General features: G+C 42.5%; 1 protein-coding gene across 2 annotated transcripts; it reads right to left on the bottom strand.

Annotated features, from left to right (window-relative positions):
- Nucleotides 1–2,848: 2,848 nt before the first annotated feature.
- On the bottom strand, nt 2,849–7,895 carry EGY3 (ethylene-dependent gravitropism-deficient and yellow-green-like 3). Of its 2 annotated transcripts, XR_015188243.1 has the most exons (8): nt 7,503–7,895; nt 6,439–6,945; nt 6,145–6,342; nt 5,831–6,055; nt 4,364–4,602; nt 3,953–4,107; nt 3,266–3,807; nt 2,849–3,181 (listed from the first exon to the last, which is right to left on the bottom strand). XR_015188243.1 is itself a non-coding variant. In XM_086513216.1 (7 exons), exons 1-7 carry the CDS (start codon nt 7,893–7,895, stop codon nt 3,452–3,454), a joined length of 2,073 nt encoding a protein of 690 aa, XP_086369342.1. In that variant the 3' UTR covers nt 2,849–3,451. The 2 variants fall into 2 exon arrangements, 1 of the variants encoding a protein (XP_086369342.1); XM_086513216.1 differs by having other exon boundaries at nt 2,849–3,807.
- Nucleotides 7,896–20,369: the final 12,474 nt, after the last annotated feature.

Genomic DNA, 20,369 nt, shown 5'->3' with positions numbered 1-20,369 from the left:
ACCTTTCCTAACCTTCAAGGTGAAGGTCCAAGGGAGGGGGGCCAAGCACTCATCTCTGACGACGAAGGGAGGGTGCAGTTCTGCAACGCGCGTATAGGGCCACATACAATTAGATTACGCAAGTTGTGATGTTGTACAATCATTGGCAATAATGATTACTGGTGTTGACGGTCAAACATCTGACGAGCCTGGCAAAAATTAGTATCCATAATGGTTAGTAGATGAACAGCAGAGAGCTCCTATCCAACGACCCTGAATCTTGATGGTTATGGCGGTGGTTCCTGGTGCTGCTTGTGCAAGGAAGTGTGATTGTAAATAGGGAAAATTACCAAAATACCCCTCTAATTTGTGGAAATTCCCAATATACCCCTCAAATTTCAAAAATTCCCAAAATACCCTTGTATCTATTTTTGTTGGATCTTCAAGATTTTCTAATCTTTATTCTTGTTTGACAATTGAGATCGGTTTTTGAGTGCTTAGCATGTAATTTTTTGCAAATTACCTCCCAAAAAAAAGGCAATTATGTCTAGAAATAATGAAAGAATTCATCTCCAAAGCCTACATAACCAGCTCAAAATTTAGTTTTAACATCCTGTATGGTATGGTAGACAATCACTCTTCTTATGAAAAGCTACAAGTTTCTTTGGTTTTCAAGAAATTTACTCTCACAACCAGGGGTATTTTGGGAATTTTGGAAAATTTGAAGAGCATTTTGGGAATTTACGACAAATTATGGGGGTACTTTGGGAATTTTTAAAATTTGAGGGATATTTTGGAAATTTCCACAAATTAGAAGGGCATTTTGGTAATTTTCTCTTGAAAATATTTCATTTTCTAATATATTGTGGTGTGTGGTCGGGCATGCCCGGGTGTGAACGAGGGTGCCAAGATAATGTAGTCCGTTATACCTTCATGATAATCAATATAAGCGGCTGCCTTGCTATCGAAAGGTTGGCCTACTTGGAGCTATTTCTGTGCACTCTACATTGGTGGAGTTGACGGGCACTTCTTGCTAGCTCCAATAGGTTCTTGGCCATTCACTATGATGGCGTTCTTCTGGCATGACCCTGGCTAGTCTACACACAATATCTTTTCTTCTTGCAACTCTATTATTCTGCAACTTTTTTGCTACCAGCTCTCAATAAGCACTAACGCACAGTAGCTTGCGCTGTTTTCTCCTCCACAGATAGTTCGAAAAAGTCCAGCCTAACAAGGCTTTCAATTCAACATGATGATGCCTTTTAATGACCTGTTGGCTAGCTCTTGCTTTCTCGCTATCTTCTTGCTGTTGTCCGTCTTAATCACCATCACGGTTGCACATTTCCTTCAGCCCCTGATCGCAAGAGCTCTGTTTTTGTTACAAGTTGGGCTACCCATTTTCTTCAGGCCTTTCATCAAGGCCAGTTGGAAACAAGCTACACGTGTGCGGTGCCTCCAAAGCTTCTTGCTCATCTTGGAGCTGCCTCAAGATGATGAGTCGATCCATGGTATGCAACCCTTTAGCAAGCTCATGCATTGTACCGGACTCACCAACAACAACAAGAATGTCACCTATTCATTAGCAGCGGTAGAGCTGTCAAGGACCAAATCAATATGTATGAACACAGAATCTGATAAGCTGGCCAAATCTCTGAAGGTGACATCTACGACACATGAACGTGTGTTGTTCTCCCACCACTACCCAGCTGTGACCCACATCATTCTTGCTCTTCGATTTTCCTTAGCGCCTGGATGGTCGTCAACAGAGAGCTACTCAAAAACACAAGAAAGTATAGCTCTTTCCAGGCCAACGACAATCAATCCCAGCAAAGGAGTGGCCAATTGGTTGATGCGTATAGTTTTTCGTGATTGTTTTTTGCCATTTAGGTTTCCACTATGTTCAAAGATCCAAGAGTTGTTGCAGTTTTCTTGCAGAGGTGCCTGGTCTTTCCATTTTCATATTGGTGATGCAGACTCTTAACCCCACAGCTTATCCTTTTCTCTTTTATGTGTTCCTCAAGTTCTCTTAGTGTTCTTAGTGTCAAACTTTGTTTAAATAACTTCTCAACTCACACTCACCAAGCCTCTTATGGAGAGGGATGCATGTCGCCAAAATTTATCTCTTTGTTTCTCAATGGTCGTTCCTCGTCTTGTCCATTACATTGGGATAACGACCTAATGTTTGCATAAGCAAGATGTACGAGTTCCGTGCCTTGATGACGATCGGCACGATGTCGAGTCTAGCCCCCAAGTTCAGTTTCTAGCCCCCTAAACTGTTGTATGATCACTCCCCCTTGATGAACGTGTTGGAGTTGATGCAATCCATTCAGTCATGTCTAGTGCCTTCTCAATCCAATCTTGCATCTTTTTCTCCCTAAGGGCGGAGGGGTGCTGTGGTCGGGCATGCCTGGGTGTGAACGAGGGTGCCAAGATAATCTAGTCCGCTATACCTTCATGATAATCAATATAAGCGGCTGCCTTGCTATCGAAAGGTAGGCCTAGTTGGAGCTATTCATGTGCACTCTACAATATTCTCACTCACATAATGTAAGTTGGGCCAAAAAATTAAAAAAAACAATGGCAAATTTTGCTTCAGTGAACAAAAAAAAACGATAATGCACAAGACTACCATTTCTACTGGTTAGCGTGGATCAATTCCTTTTCTACGATAGCATGAATCTATCCCAAAGAGACCATATTGTAGTAATCCGTCCACATTTCGCTCAACTACGGGTTAAAGTCAAAAGTGAATTTGGTGAAGGCGACGTCCTGGATTAATCTTTCAATGCTAGATTCCAAAATCCACCGCTAGATTTCAAACTTGCCTTGGAGAAAACCGGCAAAAAATTTACAAGTTGGTGTACATACGAGCAAGAAGAGTACTAAGCCTTCTTTTCATCAGTTGAAACAATTTAAAGGCTGCATTCCAACAGAATACCACTTCAATGGGCAAAGATTTTGTCAGGCAATGTTAGCTACAAAACATAGATTTCTTCCATCGCACAACCTTGCCACCAAATAGAAAGAAATCACTCATAGCAAAGCCCACTCTACAGCTCTCTCGAAGCTCGAGAGCACACACCCAAGAGCGAAAGCTCAAAGGGTCAAGAACATCACAAAGTATCTGCTACATGAATTTCCCTTCTTCACCCTATGTTTCTGCCCAAAGCATCGTCAACATAGCCAAGACTCCATGAGACCACTGTATGACACCAAAAACACCCCTTAGTCTCTTATTTCGAGAGCAAAATGTTCTTGTAAGGCATAGGTCAATTGCAAAGCTCACCTCTACAGAGAACATTGTAGTACACCTTATGATACATTGTATTACACACCATATGTTACATATGATACATTCCCTGCTTGCATTACCAAGACCAATGGAGCTGCAAACACAGCAGGGCTGTTCCCTTCTTCGTATCCACAATTTTCATACTTGTACGACTGATCCTTCCAAAATGAGCATTCCTCATCAAAACTCTCCTCTGAAGAAAGGCGGAGTGTAGAAAGCACTCGGAAAAGTTCCTGCACTATTCGGGAACAACGTCAAGAAGCAAAGGGCGGCTAGAACAAGGCCCCACACATAACGACCTTGACCCAGAGGAGTAATCTCATCTTGAGCCGGAAGCTCCTCCCCTCCACGGAAGAAAGTTGCAATAAAGCCCCACACTAAGCACAGGATGCTTCCAGTCAGCCCCCCTAGTCCGAGACCCAAGGAAGTGAAAATTGAAAGCCGGTTTGCTACCTTTCTCCCAACAAGAGCCTGTGCAATACGTCCACCTTCCAACTTACCACAGGGCAGCAAATTCAGTGAGGTAACAACCATACCTGCATGGAACACTGGCATTAGGCCCAATTCCAGCTCATATCATACATGGCAATCAGAAACTCTTTTGTGCACGACAATCGACGAAGTCAAGAAAAATTCACGTGCTTGAACAAACACCAGATGATCACAGAACAAACTACCCACCCAAAAGCCCAGCAAATGCAAGGGGGTCCACAGGTACACCGACACCCGGCACAGCTTGAGGAAGAACATTCCCAAGCTCATCACTGTACGGACCAGTAACATATTGAATGAATGACAACAACGGATTGTTGAAGAAAAACTGTGGCCTAATGTACCTGCACAAGGGCAATGAAATCACCCATCATCCAAAGAAAACTGGAACATCTGTGTAAGACAACAAAACAGAGCATGATGATATGATCCTTCAGTGTTATGCTTTATCCATTCATATCACTATGTATTTTCCCAAGCTCTATATGCATGGCCGGAAAGACTCAGCATTATCGCACATGCGCATGCGTATATGGATGTACATAAGTAATGCACATAAAACTTGATCACTATGATACAACCGCAAAAGCTGTCACTTACAAAGCATTCTCTCCACCATTGATGCTACCATCCAGCCAGAATGCTACTAGCGCCAGCAAAAAAGATGTTACATATGCACTGGTGGTACGAGTAGCTGCAATGTCAAAGAGAGCTTTCTTGTTGGGCAACAAGGATTCATAATTGTTCACGACCCCCAGGCAACCAGTCCAATTAGAGGGAATAAGGAAGGATGGGCTCAGTTTTACTCCGTAGGAAGATGCCACCCATCTTGTTGCCACCTAGAAAACTCTCAAACTCTCAAACTCTCTCTCTCTCTCTCTCTCTCTCTCTCTCTCTCTCTCTCTCTCTCTCTCTCTCTCTCTCAAACACACACACACACACCCATCAACAATATATTTTATATATTCACAATCTCAAAAAAAGGAATTTTTTTTCTATTAATTTAGGATGAAATGTTGAGAATAGGAAGGGGAGCTTGAAAAATGGAAGGTTTTAGGCGAGGACTGCAAAGAGAAGGGTGAAAGTGTAGGCACTGAAAAATGTCAGAAAATTGGAAAGTCAGAGGACTTTGTATCCTCTATATAAAGAGGAGGTTGGGCGAGCATGTTTCTTTTCTTTACCTTTCCTTTTCTCAGTCAAGTTCCATGGCACTATGTACGTCTTGAGTTAACTTTTTTGAAAACCATCGGTTCTCCAAAGTTTTGGTAAGATAGAAATCCTTTCAAAATATCTCAAACGCACACAAGTGAAGGGCGGGTCTAGGAAATGAAAAGCCTCATGAAAGCTTAAAGTCAAAAGACTTTGTATGTTGATATAAAGAGGTGGCCTAGCCTGCATGCAATGTGTGTGTCATTTTACATGTGTATCTTCTTTCTCTTTACCTTTCCTTCAGCATTTTCTTCTCCTTGCACACGTATAGACCTAAAATAGCCGCGATAGTAGGCGAAGGTACTCATTCCCATGTGGGATATTTGACGCATGAGCTGCATCACTGCGCGGGTCGATAAACGCTGCAATTAATATCCATCGTTTGCGGCTAGGACTACTGAGCTATCTAATCCCATTTGCTCCAGTGTCATTGTCAGCCCACCAAAGTGCCTTCGCCTCTGGTGTTTTTGTTTCTGGAACCCATGCAGGAGATTAGGAGATCACAAAGCGCTTTAGCACACCCCTCTGTAATTATTTCCACTCTCTTAAAGAAAGAAATTTAGTGAAGAAAGGCTGCAAAAGTGACTTGCCCGTCCTTTCTTCACTCTAAGACTTCCAAGCGAGATGAAATGGTTCCTTACCAAGTCTTAGTTTTGATCATGTCTTGACTAAGTCACTTTGTCTTGAGATTCACTACGTAAGCCCTCATCGTGAAAGAGCAGATGACCCTAGACGTGTAGTTTTATTTGCATAAAAACTTGACTTTGATGGTTGTGTGCACAAGGTAAATCCTTTTGTATCATATTAAAAGATTGATACTAGTAATAACATAGAATCTTGGATACTGAACTCACGTACCTCTGAAACACCAATGATTGTCACAAAGCCCCCTGCAAGAGGCAGCACTCTTGACACATAGTCGTCAAATGTTGCATTTGGTTGTAGAAAGAATCCACTCATCACAGCAATGGTTCCAAGAGTTGTAACACCAAGAAGAAGCGCAGTAATGTTGCCCCCAAAGGTGCTAAGTTTACCTGATTCAAACTGCAAATCTATCTCTGCCTTTGGTTGCACAACGCATACCTATACAATGCGAGAAGCCAATTCAAAATTTGAAGAGGAGAAGAAAGTGACGAGGCAAAGAGAACAGAAAAAGCAAAAGTCAGTCACACCTGCTTTGTTGAATCATTGACTTGTTCTTCCATGAACCAAAGCACAACCTCCCTCCCTGCAGCTTCAGTAAGCCGCTTCTCCAGTTTGTCCTTTACTTCCTCCAAAGGTCTCCTTAGATTTCCGATAAAAATCCCACCATCACCAAACCTCCGCACATCGTTTGCAAAGAAGGTATCAAAACCAAAACAGCTTCGTAACTGCACACAATCCATCCACCCATAAAATACCAATGCGAAGACAAATTAGAATTTTTTCAGAACCCTTTGCATAATTTGTGAGTACACAACACACACCTTGCTCAGATCAAGAGCTTTAAAAGTTGCCTCTGCCTTTTCTAATCTTTCCTTCTCCTTCACCAAAGCATTCTTTACTAAACCTGAAAACAAATTTTGGAAGAAATTTCCACCTCTTTCCTTCTCTAGCTGCAGAAGTCTTTGTTCTGCTCGCTTCTTTTCCAACTTGAGTGCAGATTCTATGGAGGGATTGCTCATGAACTTCTTAAAATCACTATCTAGTTTCCAATCTACTTCTTGCTTGTTCTCATGTGACTCTGCTTTGACATTTTCCTCAGGGGGATTAACTTCTGGATGTTGAGTGCTGCCATTTGTAGCATCAGGCTTGTCCTCTGCACTCTCCTTTCCTACATCGGACAGTTGAGGTCTTTCTTCTTCTAAGACATTGCCGGTCTTTGCAGATCCATCAGTCTCATCATTTGACTGAATACTTCTTAGTCTGTGTGATAAACTCTTCCTCGCAGATAAATGATGACCAGAGCATGAAGAAATGTTTCCCCCCCAGACCTGAAAGTAGACCAAAGACCAAAGGCCAAGGTTAATAACTTTTGACCAAGTGTCTTGGTATAAGTTGCCCTAAAGCTAGCCTGCACAATCCAGATCATTGATGCACAAAATGATGCATACGCAGATGTTATTAAAATGGCCTCTCCGTGCAACTTGCAGAGCCCCCATTGCTAAAAGTTTCCCAATGCTAGCATTAGTTGATGCAGTCAAGCAAATGGCTTGACTGGCTAACACAGACCACAGTGTGGTGTAGCATAGGAGCTCAACCTCGATTGAAGTACAGCAAAATCCACTTAAACATGATTGCGGTCGGCCCAGGACAAAATCAAGCTGGTTATTGAAAAACGTTGTGGTTAGATAAAAAATATTTGCTGACAACATTGTAGCTTGAACTCCAAGAAAGAAATCGAGGGGCCTGCGGTGTATGATACAAGACCAGGTCGAAAAAATCTTCTGGATTGCGTGCAATACTTCTCATTTGCATGCAATCGTGCAAGACAGTAATATCCGGTGCGATTGCTGCATTGCCAAACAGTAGCTGAAAAGGGAAAGCGAACCTGCGAGATAAGCTTCCATTTGCGGGGCTTGCAGCTTCGGGACGACGCTCTCACAGAACACCTGAGCTTAAGGGATTGTAGCGCGCTGCTGCGATGACAGTGGAAAGTACCCGTGCCGGAGGAAGAAGAAGAGAGTGGCTGCATCAGAGACGCCATGATAGATATCCGGTGTCGTTTAGGTGTGGAGACTGGAGAGAGAGCGGAGGCCAGAGTAGAGGCGCGCGCTGGACTTTGCTCTAGTAGCAAGTGGAAAGGAACCTCGGAGGCACCCAGAATGTTCCAGGCGGTGCTGTCCTTGAACCTCCAAATGTACGAAAAACTCGCAGCTACGCTTGGAGCTCTCCCATTGGGTACAATTGGACCTCTCCAATTGTAGCGCTCGCTCTCTCCCATTACAATCCCTTGGTATTACCTAGAGCTCCCTTTCAATTTAGGGAAAATTACCAAAATACCCCTGTAATTTGTGGAAATTCTCAAAATACCCCTCAAATTTTAAAAATTCCCAAAATACCCTTGTATCTATTTTGGTTGAATTATTCAATCTTATCATTCCTTCATTGTTTTCTAACAATCAAGATCCGTTTTTGAGTGCTTAGCAAGTAATTAGTCACAAATTACCTCGCAAAAAAGGGCAATTACATCTAAAAATAATGAAGCAATTCATCTCCAAAGCCTACATAACCTAGTCAAATTCTAGTTCTAGTATCTTGTATTGATAGACAATCAGTCTTCTTATGAAAGGTACAAATTTTTTAATCTTTAGAAAAATTTAATCTCACAACCAGGGGTATTTTGGGAATTTTGGAAAATTTGAGGGGTATTTTGAGAAATTATGACAAAATATCGGGGGTATTTTGGGAATTTCCAAAAATTAGAGGGGTATTTTGGTAATTTTCCCTTCAATTTATTACAAGGAATCACCTCAAGAGCATTTCTAATCGAGCTCCCTGTCGTTTAGCAAAGTATCCTCCCCGAGTAGAACTTGCGTGCAACATAGATCCACTCTACTTGAGCCACTCTAGACCATTAGCGCAACAACTCTTGTCTGTCAAAAAGACTGCACATTAAATTTCAAAAATGTATATTTCTCGGCTCCCCTCCGTCGCATCCCACTTGCAAGACCTCTCCTCCCCCCAACCTCCACCAAAACACCTCAGCCCCCTCCTGTTTGCACAACTTGCAGCCTCCTGCTTGAGCAATCCCCTCTCCGCCACCAAAACATAAGAGCGAATATACTCTCTTAATAAGCGATTTCTTGAATTTCCTCCAGCTTGTATCCCCTACCCCCTTGACATCCCCCCCCCCCCCCCCGGTCTCTCTCTCTCTCTCTCTCTCTCTCTCTCTCTCTCTCTCTCTCTCTCTCTCTCTCTCTCTCTCTCTGAAAAAGAGCGCACACATGCAGTTGAACGCTCGTTGCAACGAGCGGCAAGACAATATAATGTTGCAGGAATTCCTACCCCACTGCAACAAACCCATCAAAGTAGGGCTTTGAATGTGGTTTGCTGTTGTAGCCCATCAATCTAGCTAAGAAGCAAAGTGAGAGAGAGCGAGCTCGATGGAGATGACATAGATCGTGTGTGCGAAGAGGGCTTGGCGATAGCGTCCTTAATTTTGGGTTGCACAAAAGTCCTCGCTAGCAAACTATCATGTGCGCACCCTTTCAAAGGAGGGCTCAGACCCTTTTGTATTTACATAGCAAATTACAAATCCCGTATGCATCACAAGACAACCTGGAACTCGTAGTGAAAAAACTCCTGAAGTACAACAATAACCACAAACCATAGGAGAAAATTTTTGATACACAAATAATATGTATTCTATGGTGGATATGTAGAAATAACGGAGCCTTGATTGTGTGCATTTGGCATCAACCATTAGATCTTAAGAGACTATAGAAGTTGCTTTCAATGTGTTGACCACACAATAAATAGACATTAGAGTACCATCAACAAATACTTAATTTTTTTCCTTTGATCTTTTCGTTTTATTTTTTGGCCATACTCACAATTGTGAGTGGAGATTATATATGAATTTAGTAAAGAATGTACAGTGAACCTCAAGCACTACATGTGCCTTGATGGGACAACATTTCCACGAAAGGGCGTGTACAATTCATCAGTATGAGTCAATGATACAACTTAGTGCATGTTTCCATTGTTCGGCTTGCGCATTAGATCTTATTGTTTACCCTATTATAAATATAAGCTTTGTGCTTTCATGCACGATATCCTTGAATTGGAATACTACAAAGTTTCTGCCAAAGACCCGAGTGTTCCTCACTTTCCAAATTTTTTCAGGTAACTATACATGTTAATTTGTGTGCATACTGAAATTGTTACACTGTGAAACCTTCTCCCTCCGATGGCCAAGTCATTTCTAAAGAAGAGCACCTTCCAATTCTTCTGCACTCATCTACAATTTTTGATAGCAAGACCTTGCGAGGAAGGGCATTCTTTAAACTGATGCAAAGGATCCTCTGAAGCTACTTTGCATCAAAAGGAAGTGTCTCGGCCAAAAGTCCTCTAGCAAGAATATTGTTTCCAATTGGGATAACCCCCCACAACACCTTCCAAGTGAATATCTTCATTGAGCTTGTCCATGTGATGGGATTTGATTAACAATTATCTATTGCAGATGGAAGGTGGCAAAGCATAATTGGTCTATGGATTATGCAAAGGATAGAGAGTTTATGGATATTTTATTAATGAAGAGCTCTTTATGAGCAATGGTCATTTTTATGTTCGGACATACATTTTAATTATTTTGAGCATTGAAGAAATCTATAAATTAATGTATGTGCAAGAGGAAAATGTTCACTCTTGCAAACAGGGAGATTGTACCCAATATGCATGTGTCTCTCTTCTCCTACTCCCCTTCCTCATCTCTTCCATCTCTATGCAAGTGTAGCACTCCACTATGGGAGGTACATATGCACAAAGCTCTTTTGCTTATCTCTCGCTCTCTATTCCTCTCAAAATAAATTCCGCTTTGGATAATGTGTGCTATGATCTTTCAGGTATGCAATCTGGTTGGTTTGATCATTTGTAGCATTTTGTTTTGTGTTTTTATGGGCCCTCTATGCTCCCATCTGGAGCAGTGGTATCAAAGCTAAGTGCTTTTATCTTGATGATTGGTAATTTATGAAGCAAGAGCTTAACAAGTGATCTACCATAGCTAATGTTAACCCTCGCGCACATTCCTATCACTTATGACGGACATTGTATTATTTATTTGGTAGAGTCAGGTACCGGGCTTGTCGGTCCAATAGAAAAAGGGTAAGAGTGATCGCCGATGAGAGACGCACTCTAACTGGAACATTCAAGGAATTAGTTGGCTAAGCATGAGCACCCAAGTGTGAATGGGACGAGCTCATATAAAAGTCAACTAAACCTAAAATTCACTCATTCTCTTATTTGTGCAATTGAAGAGTACTCTTGCTCCATCTCCATCTTCTTCTTCATCATCTCCTTGTGTGTGTGTGTGTGTGTGAGAGAGAGAGAGAGTGAGAGAGGGAGTGTGTGCGATCGAGCATTATGAAGACACGACGGCGGCGAAGCGGTTGAGCGCGTTGTAGCGGTGTCTCCCTCTTCTTTGCGACGAGGAATCTCCACGACAGCAAGCGTAGAGCGGTGAGTGACACACCATCGCCATCTTTGAGCTTACTAGTTTAAGCTTGTTGTGTGCTTGGAGCCATTTATGGCTCGCACACAGTGTATTGGCAAGTTCCTTGCATTGACACGTGCGACATACGCGCACATTTTTGGTGCCGCTGTCGGGGAATGCCATACACTAAGCTTGAATGGCACTCTGTGCTTCTTTTGTAGTGCAATTTCAATTGTAGGAAAGGTAAGGAAGGAGGGTGTGTGTGTTGAGAAGAAGGATTTTGTGTTACTACTCTTTATTTTTTTTGTTAATGGAGTTTTCAAAGGAACTGTGTTTTTTCTCTTTGTAAGGTGTTAGTATAAGGTTGTTAGTTCTGTGTAATGTAATGTACAGTAAGTAGGAAGTAGATTTGTGAGAGCTAATAGAGTGTGTTAGTGTGTAACAGTAGGTGTATTAGTTGGAAGTAGGTAGGTAGAGTGTGTGTGTGTGCTCTCGCGCAGGCCGCGGTGACCTTTTTTTTTAATTTTTTTAAAAATTTTAAAGGTAGGACCGGGATCGGGAATATCTCGAGACCCAAGCCCAAGCTCACGCTCAGGCTTAGGCATCTATCGCCTTTTAAAATTACGAATTTTAGTTTCACACGTAGCTAAAAAATCGATTTCTTGAGGACCAACGAAGCTTCGGGTGACCGAACGTTGTGTTGTAAAGCACACCGTGACCCTCTGAGTGATACGCTTGTTTTGAGCTATCACACACTTTAATCAAAAAAACCAATCATTAAAAAACATTAAAAAAAAACGAGTGAGAGCGGACGCCTAAAAAAGTAAGCAGTTAACCTTCGAGGTTGTTCGCCGCTTGTAGGTTGTCAAAGGCACATGCATCTGCGCTCTGGTCGTGTGCTAGAGACGGAGCAACTAGAGAGAATTTCGACTTACGCGAGTTCTCAATATCCACCTACCTTAGGTTTCGGGCTCTCGGCGGGGACCGAAGGTAGTACAAACCAAGACCCGAACATAGCGGCTAGTGACTCTTCCTCTGACTACGACGTCATGGAGGATTTTCCAATGCCTAATCCCGATAGCTCAAGCCAAGACATGCATGCCATGGGCCCACGGTCCGGGCCGAGCGTGCTTAGCCGCTTGAAGGAAACCTTTAGTAGAGCCACTCGCTCCGAACATGGAGTTAATGATGTAAATGAGGGGGGTGGGGAAGTAAATTCTCCATTCATGACCAACGTAGACCCTATACCCTTAGAAAATGTGCACGTGAATACTTCATTCACTGCACCTCCTGACTTTTCAGAGTTATTTCCCTCCGAGGTCATATTACCCGATGGTAGAAGCCTTGCCGAAGTGCAAGAGGTTGAGCGATATATCCTTGCAGCGAGGGAAAAGGAAGTCGAGAGCTTACGCAAGGCGGAGCAACGAAGAGAGTTAAAATCAAAAGCTCCTAGGTCAATATCTTTGCTAGGAGAGCAATCGAGTGCTCCTGACCGCTAAGGGCCACCAACCCCTAGAAAGAAACATTGCATCTAGCTCAAAGGACACCCCTAGCACCTCAATCCTAGAGGGAGCGTTCTTAAATGAGAACTGGGAGTACGAACTACAAACGGAAACTTTGACCGACCTATATACACGTCACACCTATCACGTGGGTTGGTTAGATGTCCTACAATCCACAATGGGTGCTACTAGTGTAGAGGATCGACAACAAAGAGTTTGTGAGGTCATCCATAGGGTCATTGAGTTAGAGAGACGGAACAAGGGGATCAACATGCCATCAACGGGTCTAATGAGATTCTTAAATACAGGAAAGGCTAAACAACCGACCTTATCGCAAATGGAGACTCCCTCGGTAAGTCCAATGGATCCTCCATATGTTGTTTCTCCAGGGGTCTCGGTGCAATTTGAGCCCACAAGTGATAGCTTTACCTTTCCAAGTCTAGCTCATCTTTCCCTTGATGACACCACGGCTACCATACCTACCCCAATGATGGGCATGCCAAGAAACACGCCATGGACCTCATTTGTTAGTAAAGCACCACTACATGGTAGCTCAATGCCTGCAACAGTACCTACAAGTGTGTACCAATCGTATGCACCTATGGGTCATCACACTCATGTAGTCCCTACCCCTCCCATTGTTTCAACAACCTATGCTCCACAACCACAATACCCAAGTTCTTATTTCCATGGGACTATACCGGCTAGCATTAACATGTCACATCCGACGTCTGCTATGCCTAGGGCCACACACATGAACTTTGGGCCACCACATGGCACAACATCGTACCCAACGTGGAACCCAAGGGCTTCCTATGCACCAAGCCCAATGCCAATACCTACTGCACATGAAGTCTAGAGCACCTTCACCCACGGTGCCTGCTCACTTAGGTGACTTGGCAACATTTGCTCAAGCTATTGGTCGATCTATTGCTGAGAATATGCGTAAAGCGCCTGATAGAGAGCCTAGAAGTAAGGCAGTACAATAGCCAAGCTCACACAAAAATTTAGTGGAGACGGGGATGTGAGAAAGCATATCGAAGTGTTTGAACAAATATGTGATTCTCTAGGAGAACACAATGACCTGCATAAGAGTAATGCTTTAAGCCTAACCTTAACTGGAAAGGCTGGGGATTGGTATAGAACCCTAAGGGTGGAAGAAAAAACGATTTACCCTATTCTTAGGAGACTTTTCTTGAAAGAGTACATACGAGAGGGAGTACTTTGGGGTGTAGCCTCTCAGCTCCAGAAAGCCCAACGAGAGGAAGGAGAGTCGGTGAGAGACTTTATTAGTCGCTTGAAGCATTTGAATTCTCGTTGTAATCCAAATGAGCGCTTCAACAATAACCAATTGACATGAGGATATCTACACTGCCCTAGTCATTAGAGGTATCACCACTTGGGAAGCAGTCACCACCAATGCGATCCAATTGGAGGATAATTTAATAATTCAAGGAGAAAGAGTGTCTGTTGAGCCTAAATCTATTAGCTCGCAAGCATCAGGGCATCAGCCAATTACCTTAAAGCCTATTTCTAAGGAGCCAAAGATATCTGAGATGACTTTAGCAGATCTCACCAAGGCTATTCAAGAGAGTCTTACAGACAATCATGCTCCGCAAAACAATCATATGTATCCAAGAAGGGAGCAACAATGGTGCTCAGTATTCTATGGACCGCATAGTACCAGTGAATGCCCTATGTTTAGAGTAAAATTCAATGGGAACTACAATGCCTGTGGGAGGTATGTTCATCAAGCTAAGGATTGCATAGTATTTAAGCACGCGATGGCCAATAGACCAACCTTAGCATGGATAGACACACCTCGAGTGCCTGCCTGCGTTAATGCCGGCCCCACCTCTTGAACAAACAACACAACACATGGTTCCTAGGGCCCAAAATGTTGTTCAAACAACACCTTTACCACCTCCAGTGCTAGGACCGCAACCACCATATCCGAGAATCACTTCTGTGAATCAAGTGGGTTATGAGTCATCTATTGCTTGTTTGGAAGGTTGTGAGAAGTTATAGATCCTAATATTGCCTATGGCCTAGATATGCTTGAAGAAAGTCCAAAATACTACATGGAGGACTATTGGGGACAAGTCAAACCTGTCTATCAAGTAGCTACTCGTGCTGCAAGAGACCAAAATATAAATTACACTGCTAAGAGACCACCTCTTCAATGCTATGAGTGTGGAGGTCCACATCGTGTAGCCGAGTGTCCTATTAGGCTACAAAAGAATGCCACACTAATGCAAACCAATCAAGCGAGCACGTCTACAATGCCGATACTCATGTGTAATCGATGTGGCATATATCATTTGATTGCCCAATGTCCAAATAATCCAAATGCACCGAAGATCATGCCATTAAACTTGATTGAAGTTACCGAGGAGCCATCACAAAGTACAGTTGTGGTACCAGTATACGTACTCACACGATCGATCCTCCAAAACAAAATTATATTCTTGAGGAAAGAGACACGGCATCAATTGCCCAATCTCATAAAAAGAAGAAAACACGAAGGAAGAGACCGTAAAAAGCAGCGAAGTCAAACCCCAGTTCAATGACCAACATAGGGACTGGTGACGACCCCTTATATATGAACGACGTTGAAGAGGATTCTGATTCAGGTGAAACCATGGAGACCAAAACGAAAACTAAGATAGAAACCAACAAGGAAGATCTTCATGAGCCACAATGGCCAAGATCCAAGAAGAAGATAGGAACTTATCCAAACCCTACAGAGGAGATTGAGTGAGTCAAGCAATTAAGGAGTTTGGTAGAAGATACCCAAAGGGATCTAGAACCAGCACCTAGGCAGATCCAGATTACAGACACAGTGTTCCCTACGCAACAACAACCTCACCAAGTCCATAGACCCTTAGCCATACCTAGTGTCATCCAAGAAGAAAGTGACTTAAGGTCATGGGAAAGTGGGCATACTCACTTCTTGATGGAAAGAATGTTTACAGAGGGACTACCTGATCCTAGAAGAAATGGAGATCCCATATTCCCCACGTCAAGGGACTGAGGTCCAAAAGGTGTCGTTAAACATTGCCAAATTGATGGATTTCATGTCTTCAGAAGTTAGAACCACCATTATGTCCAAACTATATAAAGACCCTGAGCTAATCTCAGCTCTTCGAGCCTTCCTCAATGGAGAACTAAAGTTTGGGCTACCACAATTTTCACAGATGGATGGAGCTGGGGAGATGCCAATAGAGGAGGAACACTTAGATCCACGACCCAACCTAGATGAGAACCTTGTTATAGAAATACATGTTAACAAGTTGGGACAATACTTTGAGGGTGATGAATCCAATGCGACCATACCAATCACTACTAAGGGATTAACTGTGAAGGGAATCCTTGATGGTGGCGCTGGGGTTAGCATTGTGACTAAAAATTGATGGGAAACTATGGGAAGACCTCACCTTGCGACCACAACCATTGTAGTGAAGATGGCCAATGGGTCTATTGTTAAACCTATTGGGATGCTAGAAGATCTCAAGATCAAGGTCTTTGGACATAAAATGAGGATTACTTCATTGTTATGGATTTCTCCAAACACACTATGGCATCGAAGATGATTTTAGGACGTCCTTTCATGCGGGAAGCAAAAACGGTGCATGACTGGTCTAAAAACCATGTCTACTTGCAGTTCCAAGATTTTGTCATTCGAGTGGATCTTGTAACTGGTCGAGCACATCCTCTAAGAACTAGGTTTATAATTGATCATAGATCTGACACAACAGTTTACTCGGTCCCATTGTAGTATTGTTACACGTGTAAAGTGGACACTGATGTTGAGGAAGATTCTCCTTATATGGACGTACTACCTGGGATGACTGAGTCGGACAATGCGGATTGGGTCCACCTAGCAGCAACCATAGACACTTGGGGAAACAGGGGGACGACCTGGGTAACACCTGAGGGGGATGAAATGCCACCACTCATACCGTTAAATATGCTAGAAGCAATGCATGTAGCTTTTGACAAGACTCATCCTAATATAAAGAAGAAAACATAACAGTGGGTCCCTAAAGCTTCTTTAGCGACCATAGCTAGTGCTAAAAAACAGAAGCCTTGTAAGAAATGTCTCACGCTCCAAGAAATGTAAGGAAACTTGGCGGTGGATTCCTAAACGACTATTGGAAGCCCAAGGCTACTTACAAGGAAATGATCAAATCTGGGTGCCAAAACATAGATTGTGTTCTTACTTGTCACCTGACCCATGTGTGCCCAATCCCGTAGCTCCAAAATGAATCAACGATCACGGAAAGAAAAAAGTCACAGAATGCTACACACCCGCTCCAGAGCTAGTTTGGGTACCGAAGAAAGAACGATTTGTTCCACCTAGCTCAGGAAGGGGGGAGTCCCATGAAGCTTCTAGCTCCTCATGTAATGCATCCATAGAGGTAAAAGCTTCTCCACATCCTCCATCTACAATAGTGGACCTCCATAAATCTACAAAGGAATCCACACCTCCCAATATTCAATTATTACCAGATGCACTACTTCAAGTTCGATCCTGGGAGAGTACCTTACCACCCTTGCAACTCGATGAGGCACCTAAGGTAATAGAAAACTAATGGAAAAAATCCTCACCCATTACTAACTGGAACAATCGGTTTCAAAGGGTGACGAGCACATTTCAAACAATATGATCTACCCAAGGAAGGGGGGAGTGTTTGCTGACAGTCATCATTCACTCACTCCCCTCTCAACCTTCCTCCCTGACCTCTCAATCTCCCAATCTTAGGGAATGTACATATAAATCCTTATACTCACAAAAAACAAAAAAATAAAGAGCAAGAGCAATTAGCAAACAAGTATGCACAATAAAAGTCAAAACATTAACTCAAACCTACACATTCGCATCCGCTACACTGAAACAGAAACCTATTCCATAAAACACCTTTGATCCTCATCACTCGAGTGATGGAGGGTAGGTAGAATTAGTATGATAGGAGTGTTTCTGTTTTAGAGTTGAGTGATTAGCAAAGTTCCTTTTTCCCACTGATGTGCCTCCTAGAGGTATTCTTTGTGTTTCCTTGTGTGTATAGGAACGTGTTGTTGTTGTTAGGATTTGGACATTAATGGAATCTTTCTCTCGTTCACACTTCAAATCAAGCGCAACCATCAACATAAACAGGTGTTTCTTGTCCATTAACATTGCCCCTTATCTTTTTGCATCCATGTTTGTCTGCTTTAATTGTGATTGGTAGCATGATCTTCGGTACATTTATCAAACATTAAATTCAATGTAATTTTTTGTCATAATCACTTGTCTAGGTTTAAAAATCAAGCAGTCCGACTAAGCTAGTTTGACCAAGCTAGGTGTTAGAGATCTTCTCTTAATACCATGGGGAATGCCTTCCTAATAACCATTGGTTACTTAGGTTCTTAATCAGATTTAGACAGCATTGTGTGAAATGTACTAGGGCTTTCTAGTGGGCTTAGTCTCTATTGACCTTTAGCTTAAGTATTATAAAGGGAGTTTACTAGTGTGATGAGCCTGGGGAGGGTAACAATGTTATATGACCCCCCAAAGCTACAAAATTAAAATGCTAAAAACAAACAAACAAAAAATCAAAGCGCCACAATGTAAAATCTTAAGCTGGAAGAGAAATCTTAGCTTGATTTGGTACTTCACTCACATGTATCGCCTATGGTACTAGAGCCCTAGAGGTTCCTAGTGTGGGCGCTTTCCCTTGAAAAGCAAAAAACCCAAGGCATACAAAATAAGCACACACATCAAAATTGAATCACTGTGAAAAGACTTTGGGGGGTCAAAGAAAAGATAATCAGTTAGGCGATGATTTCATGAGAAATTCCTTTTATCGTAGCTTAACTACAAGGTCTTCTAGGTATAGCCTCTAGTCAACCCTCGAACATGAAATACTTGGCTCTCGCGATTAAACAACTTAATTGACCAAAGAAAATTAAGCTTACCCATGGTATTAATAGTCGATCTTTAGTGCCTTTCGATCGTTAAATTAACGACCCCGGACTTGTTTAATTTTTTATCTTTACAACTGTTTATGCGTTTGATTATATTGCAATTTAATGTTTATTGCTGACAAAAGGTTTAAAATTCTGTTACCAATCAAATTGTCTGCCTACAACTGCATATGCTTTTTAATTCCTTATGAGAATGCAATTACTGTGCCAATGTTGTTTGATTTTGCAGTGTGACTGAAGGAGGCTAAGGACCTTCATCTTAGAGGCCCTTCCACCTCGACGAACGAGCTTCAACTCAATAGCTTCTGAGGATGGAATCTACATCAGGAAGGGGGGCATGTTAACCCTCACGCACATTCCTATCACCTATGATGGACATTGTATTATTTATTTGGTAGAGTCAGGTATCGGGCTTGTCGGTCCAATAGGAAAAGGGTAAGAGTGATCGCCGATGAGAGGCGCACTCTAACTGGAACATTCAAGGGATTAGTTGGCTAAGCATGGGCGTCCAAGTGTGAATGAGGCGAGCTCATATAAAAATCAACTAAACCTAAAATTCACTCATTCTCTCATTTGTGCAATTGAAGAGTGCTCTTGCTCCATCTCCATCTTCTTCTTCTTCATCTCCTTGTGTGTGTGTGTGTGTGTATGTGTGAGAGAGTGAGAGAGGGAGAGAGAGGGAGTGTGTGTGCGATAGAGCATTACGAAGGCACGACGGCGGCGAAGCGGTTGAGTGCGGCGTAGCGACGTCTCCCTCTTCTTCGCGGCGAGGAATCCTCCACGACAGCAAGCGTAGAGCGGTGAGTGACACACCATCTCCATCTTTGAGCTTACTAGTTTAGGCTTGTTGTGTGCTTGGAGCCATTTGTGGCTCGCACACAGTGTATCGGCAAGCTCCTTGCATTGACATGTGCGACATACGCGCACAGCTAAGTGTTGTAAGCATGAGGTTGATAATTTATTTACTTATTTCTATTTTTTGATTCCATATTTTCACTTGGGATGCAAAATCTTTATGCTTGATTAATTCAAAGTTGGGTATAGTTGTGTGATAACATAGCAAAGATATTAACTAACCATGATGGTGCAAAGGCTAACCATCTGCTATAACAAATATATTAATGAGCATCATATTATACTTACGATAGTATTTAACACATGACTAATCATCCTAGTAATTGTCATAGGGAGAGTTTGATATAGAAAAGCAGTATATCAGTAAGAGAGTAGATATAAGGAGTTGACAAGATAGGTACTTGATGCCACATGACTAGTACTTATAGAGAATCATAAGAAGAATAGTGAAAATTTAACCCCACGAAAAAGAAACAGAAGAAGAAATTGGGGTTTTGAATCTCATCAAACATAGATTCAAGATCCATCTGATGAGTTTTTCATCAAGGGAACCAATCTCGAGATCTTTGTGGGGCGTGCTTTTTGTTATGGATGATCCAGAAGATTGCCCTCAGCATGCGAATTTTCAACAAAATTGTTGAATACTTGAAGTAGTATGAAGGGCTTCTAAAGATTGAAGTACCAAGCACCTACCCACAAACCAATTGAGCGGAGGAGATGACCACCCCACATTATCCATGTGAGGTCCCCAACCCCGAGAAGAGCTTCGTGTCACTCGCTTCGAGGCCATCATATCGTGATAGAGAAAAGGAAAGCTTCGCCATGAAAAGCAAAGTTATGGCTTCTTTGCTTGTCGAGAAGATGGCGAGAGAGAGAGAGAGAGAGAGAGAGAGAGAGAGAGAGAGAGAGAGAGAGAGAACTCAACAATCCAAGGGACAAC

This window comes from Adiantum capillus-veneris, chromosome 5 (genome assembly GCF_014529385.1).
Source record: "Adiantum capillus-veneris isolate H3 chromosome 5, ASM1452938v2, whole genome shotgun sequence".
Taxonomy (NCBI): Eukaryota; Viridiplantae; Streptophyta; class Polypodiopsida; order Polypodiales; family Pteridaceae; genus Adiantum; species Adiantum capillus-veneris.
Note: the sequence above shows the minus strand (reverse complement) of the source record. Positions and strands in the feature narration are given on the sequence as shown.

Coding starts and splice junctions, on each gene's coding strand:
- EGY3 (XM_086513216.1), bottom strand. CDS start 7,895: ATGGGAGAGAGCGAGCGCTACAATTGGAGAGGTCCAATTGTACCCAAT. Junction 6,946..7,502: donor AATGGAAGCTTATCTCGCAG/GTTCGCTTTCCC, acceptor GTCTACTTTCAG/GTCTGGGGGGGAAACATTTC. Junction 4,108..4,363: donor AATGGTGGAGAGAATGCTTT/GTAAGTGACAGC, acceptor GCCCTTGTGCAG/GTACATTAGGCCACAGTTTT.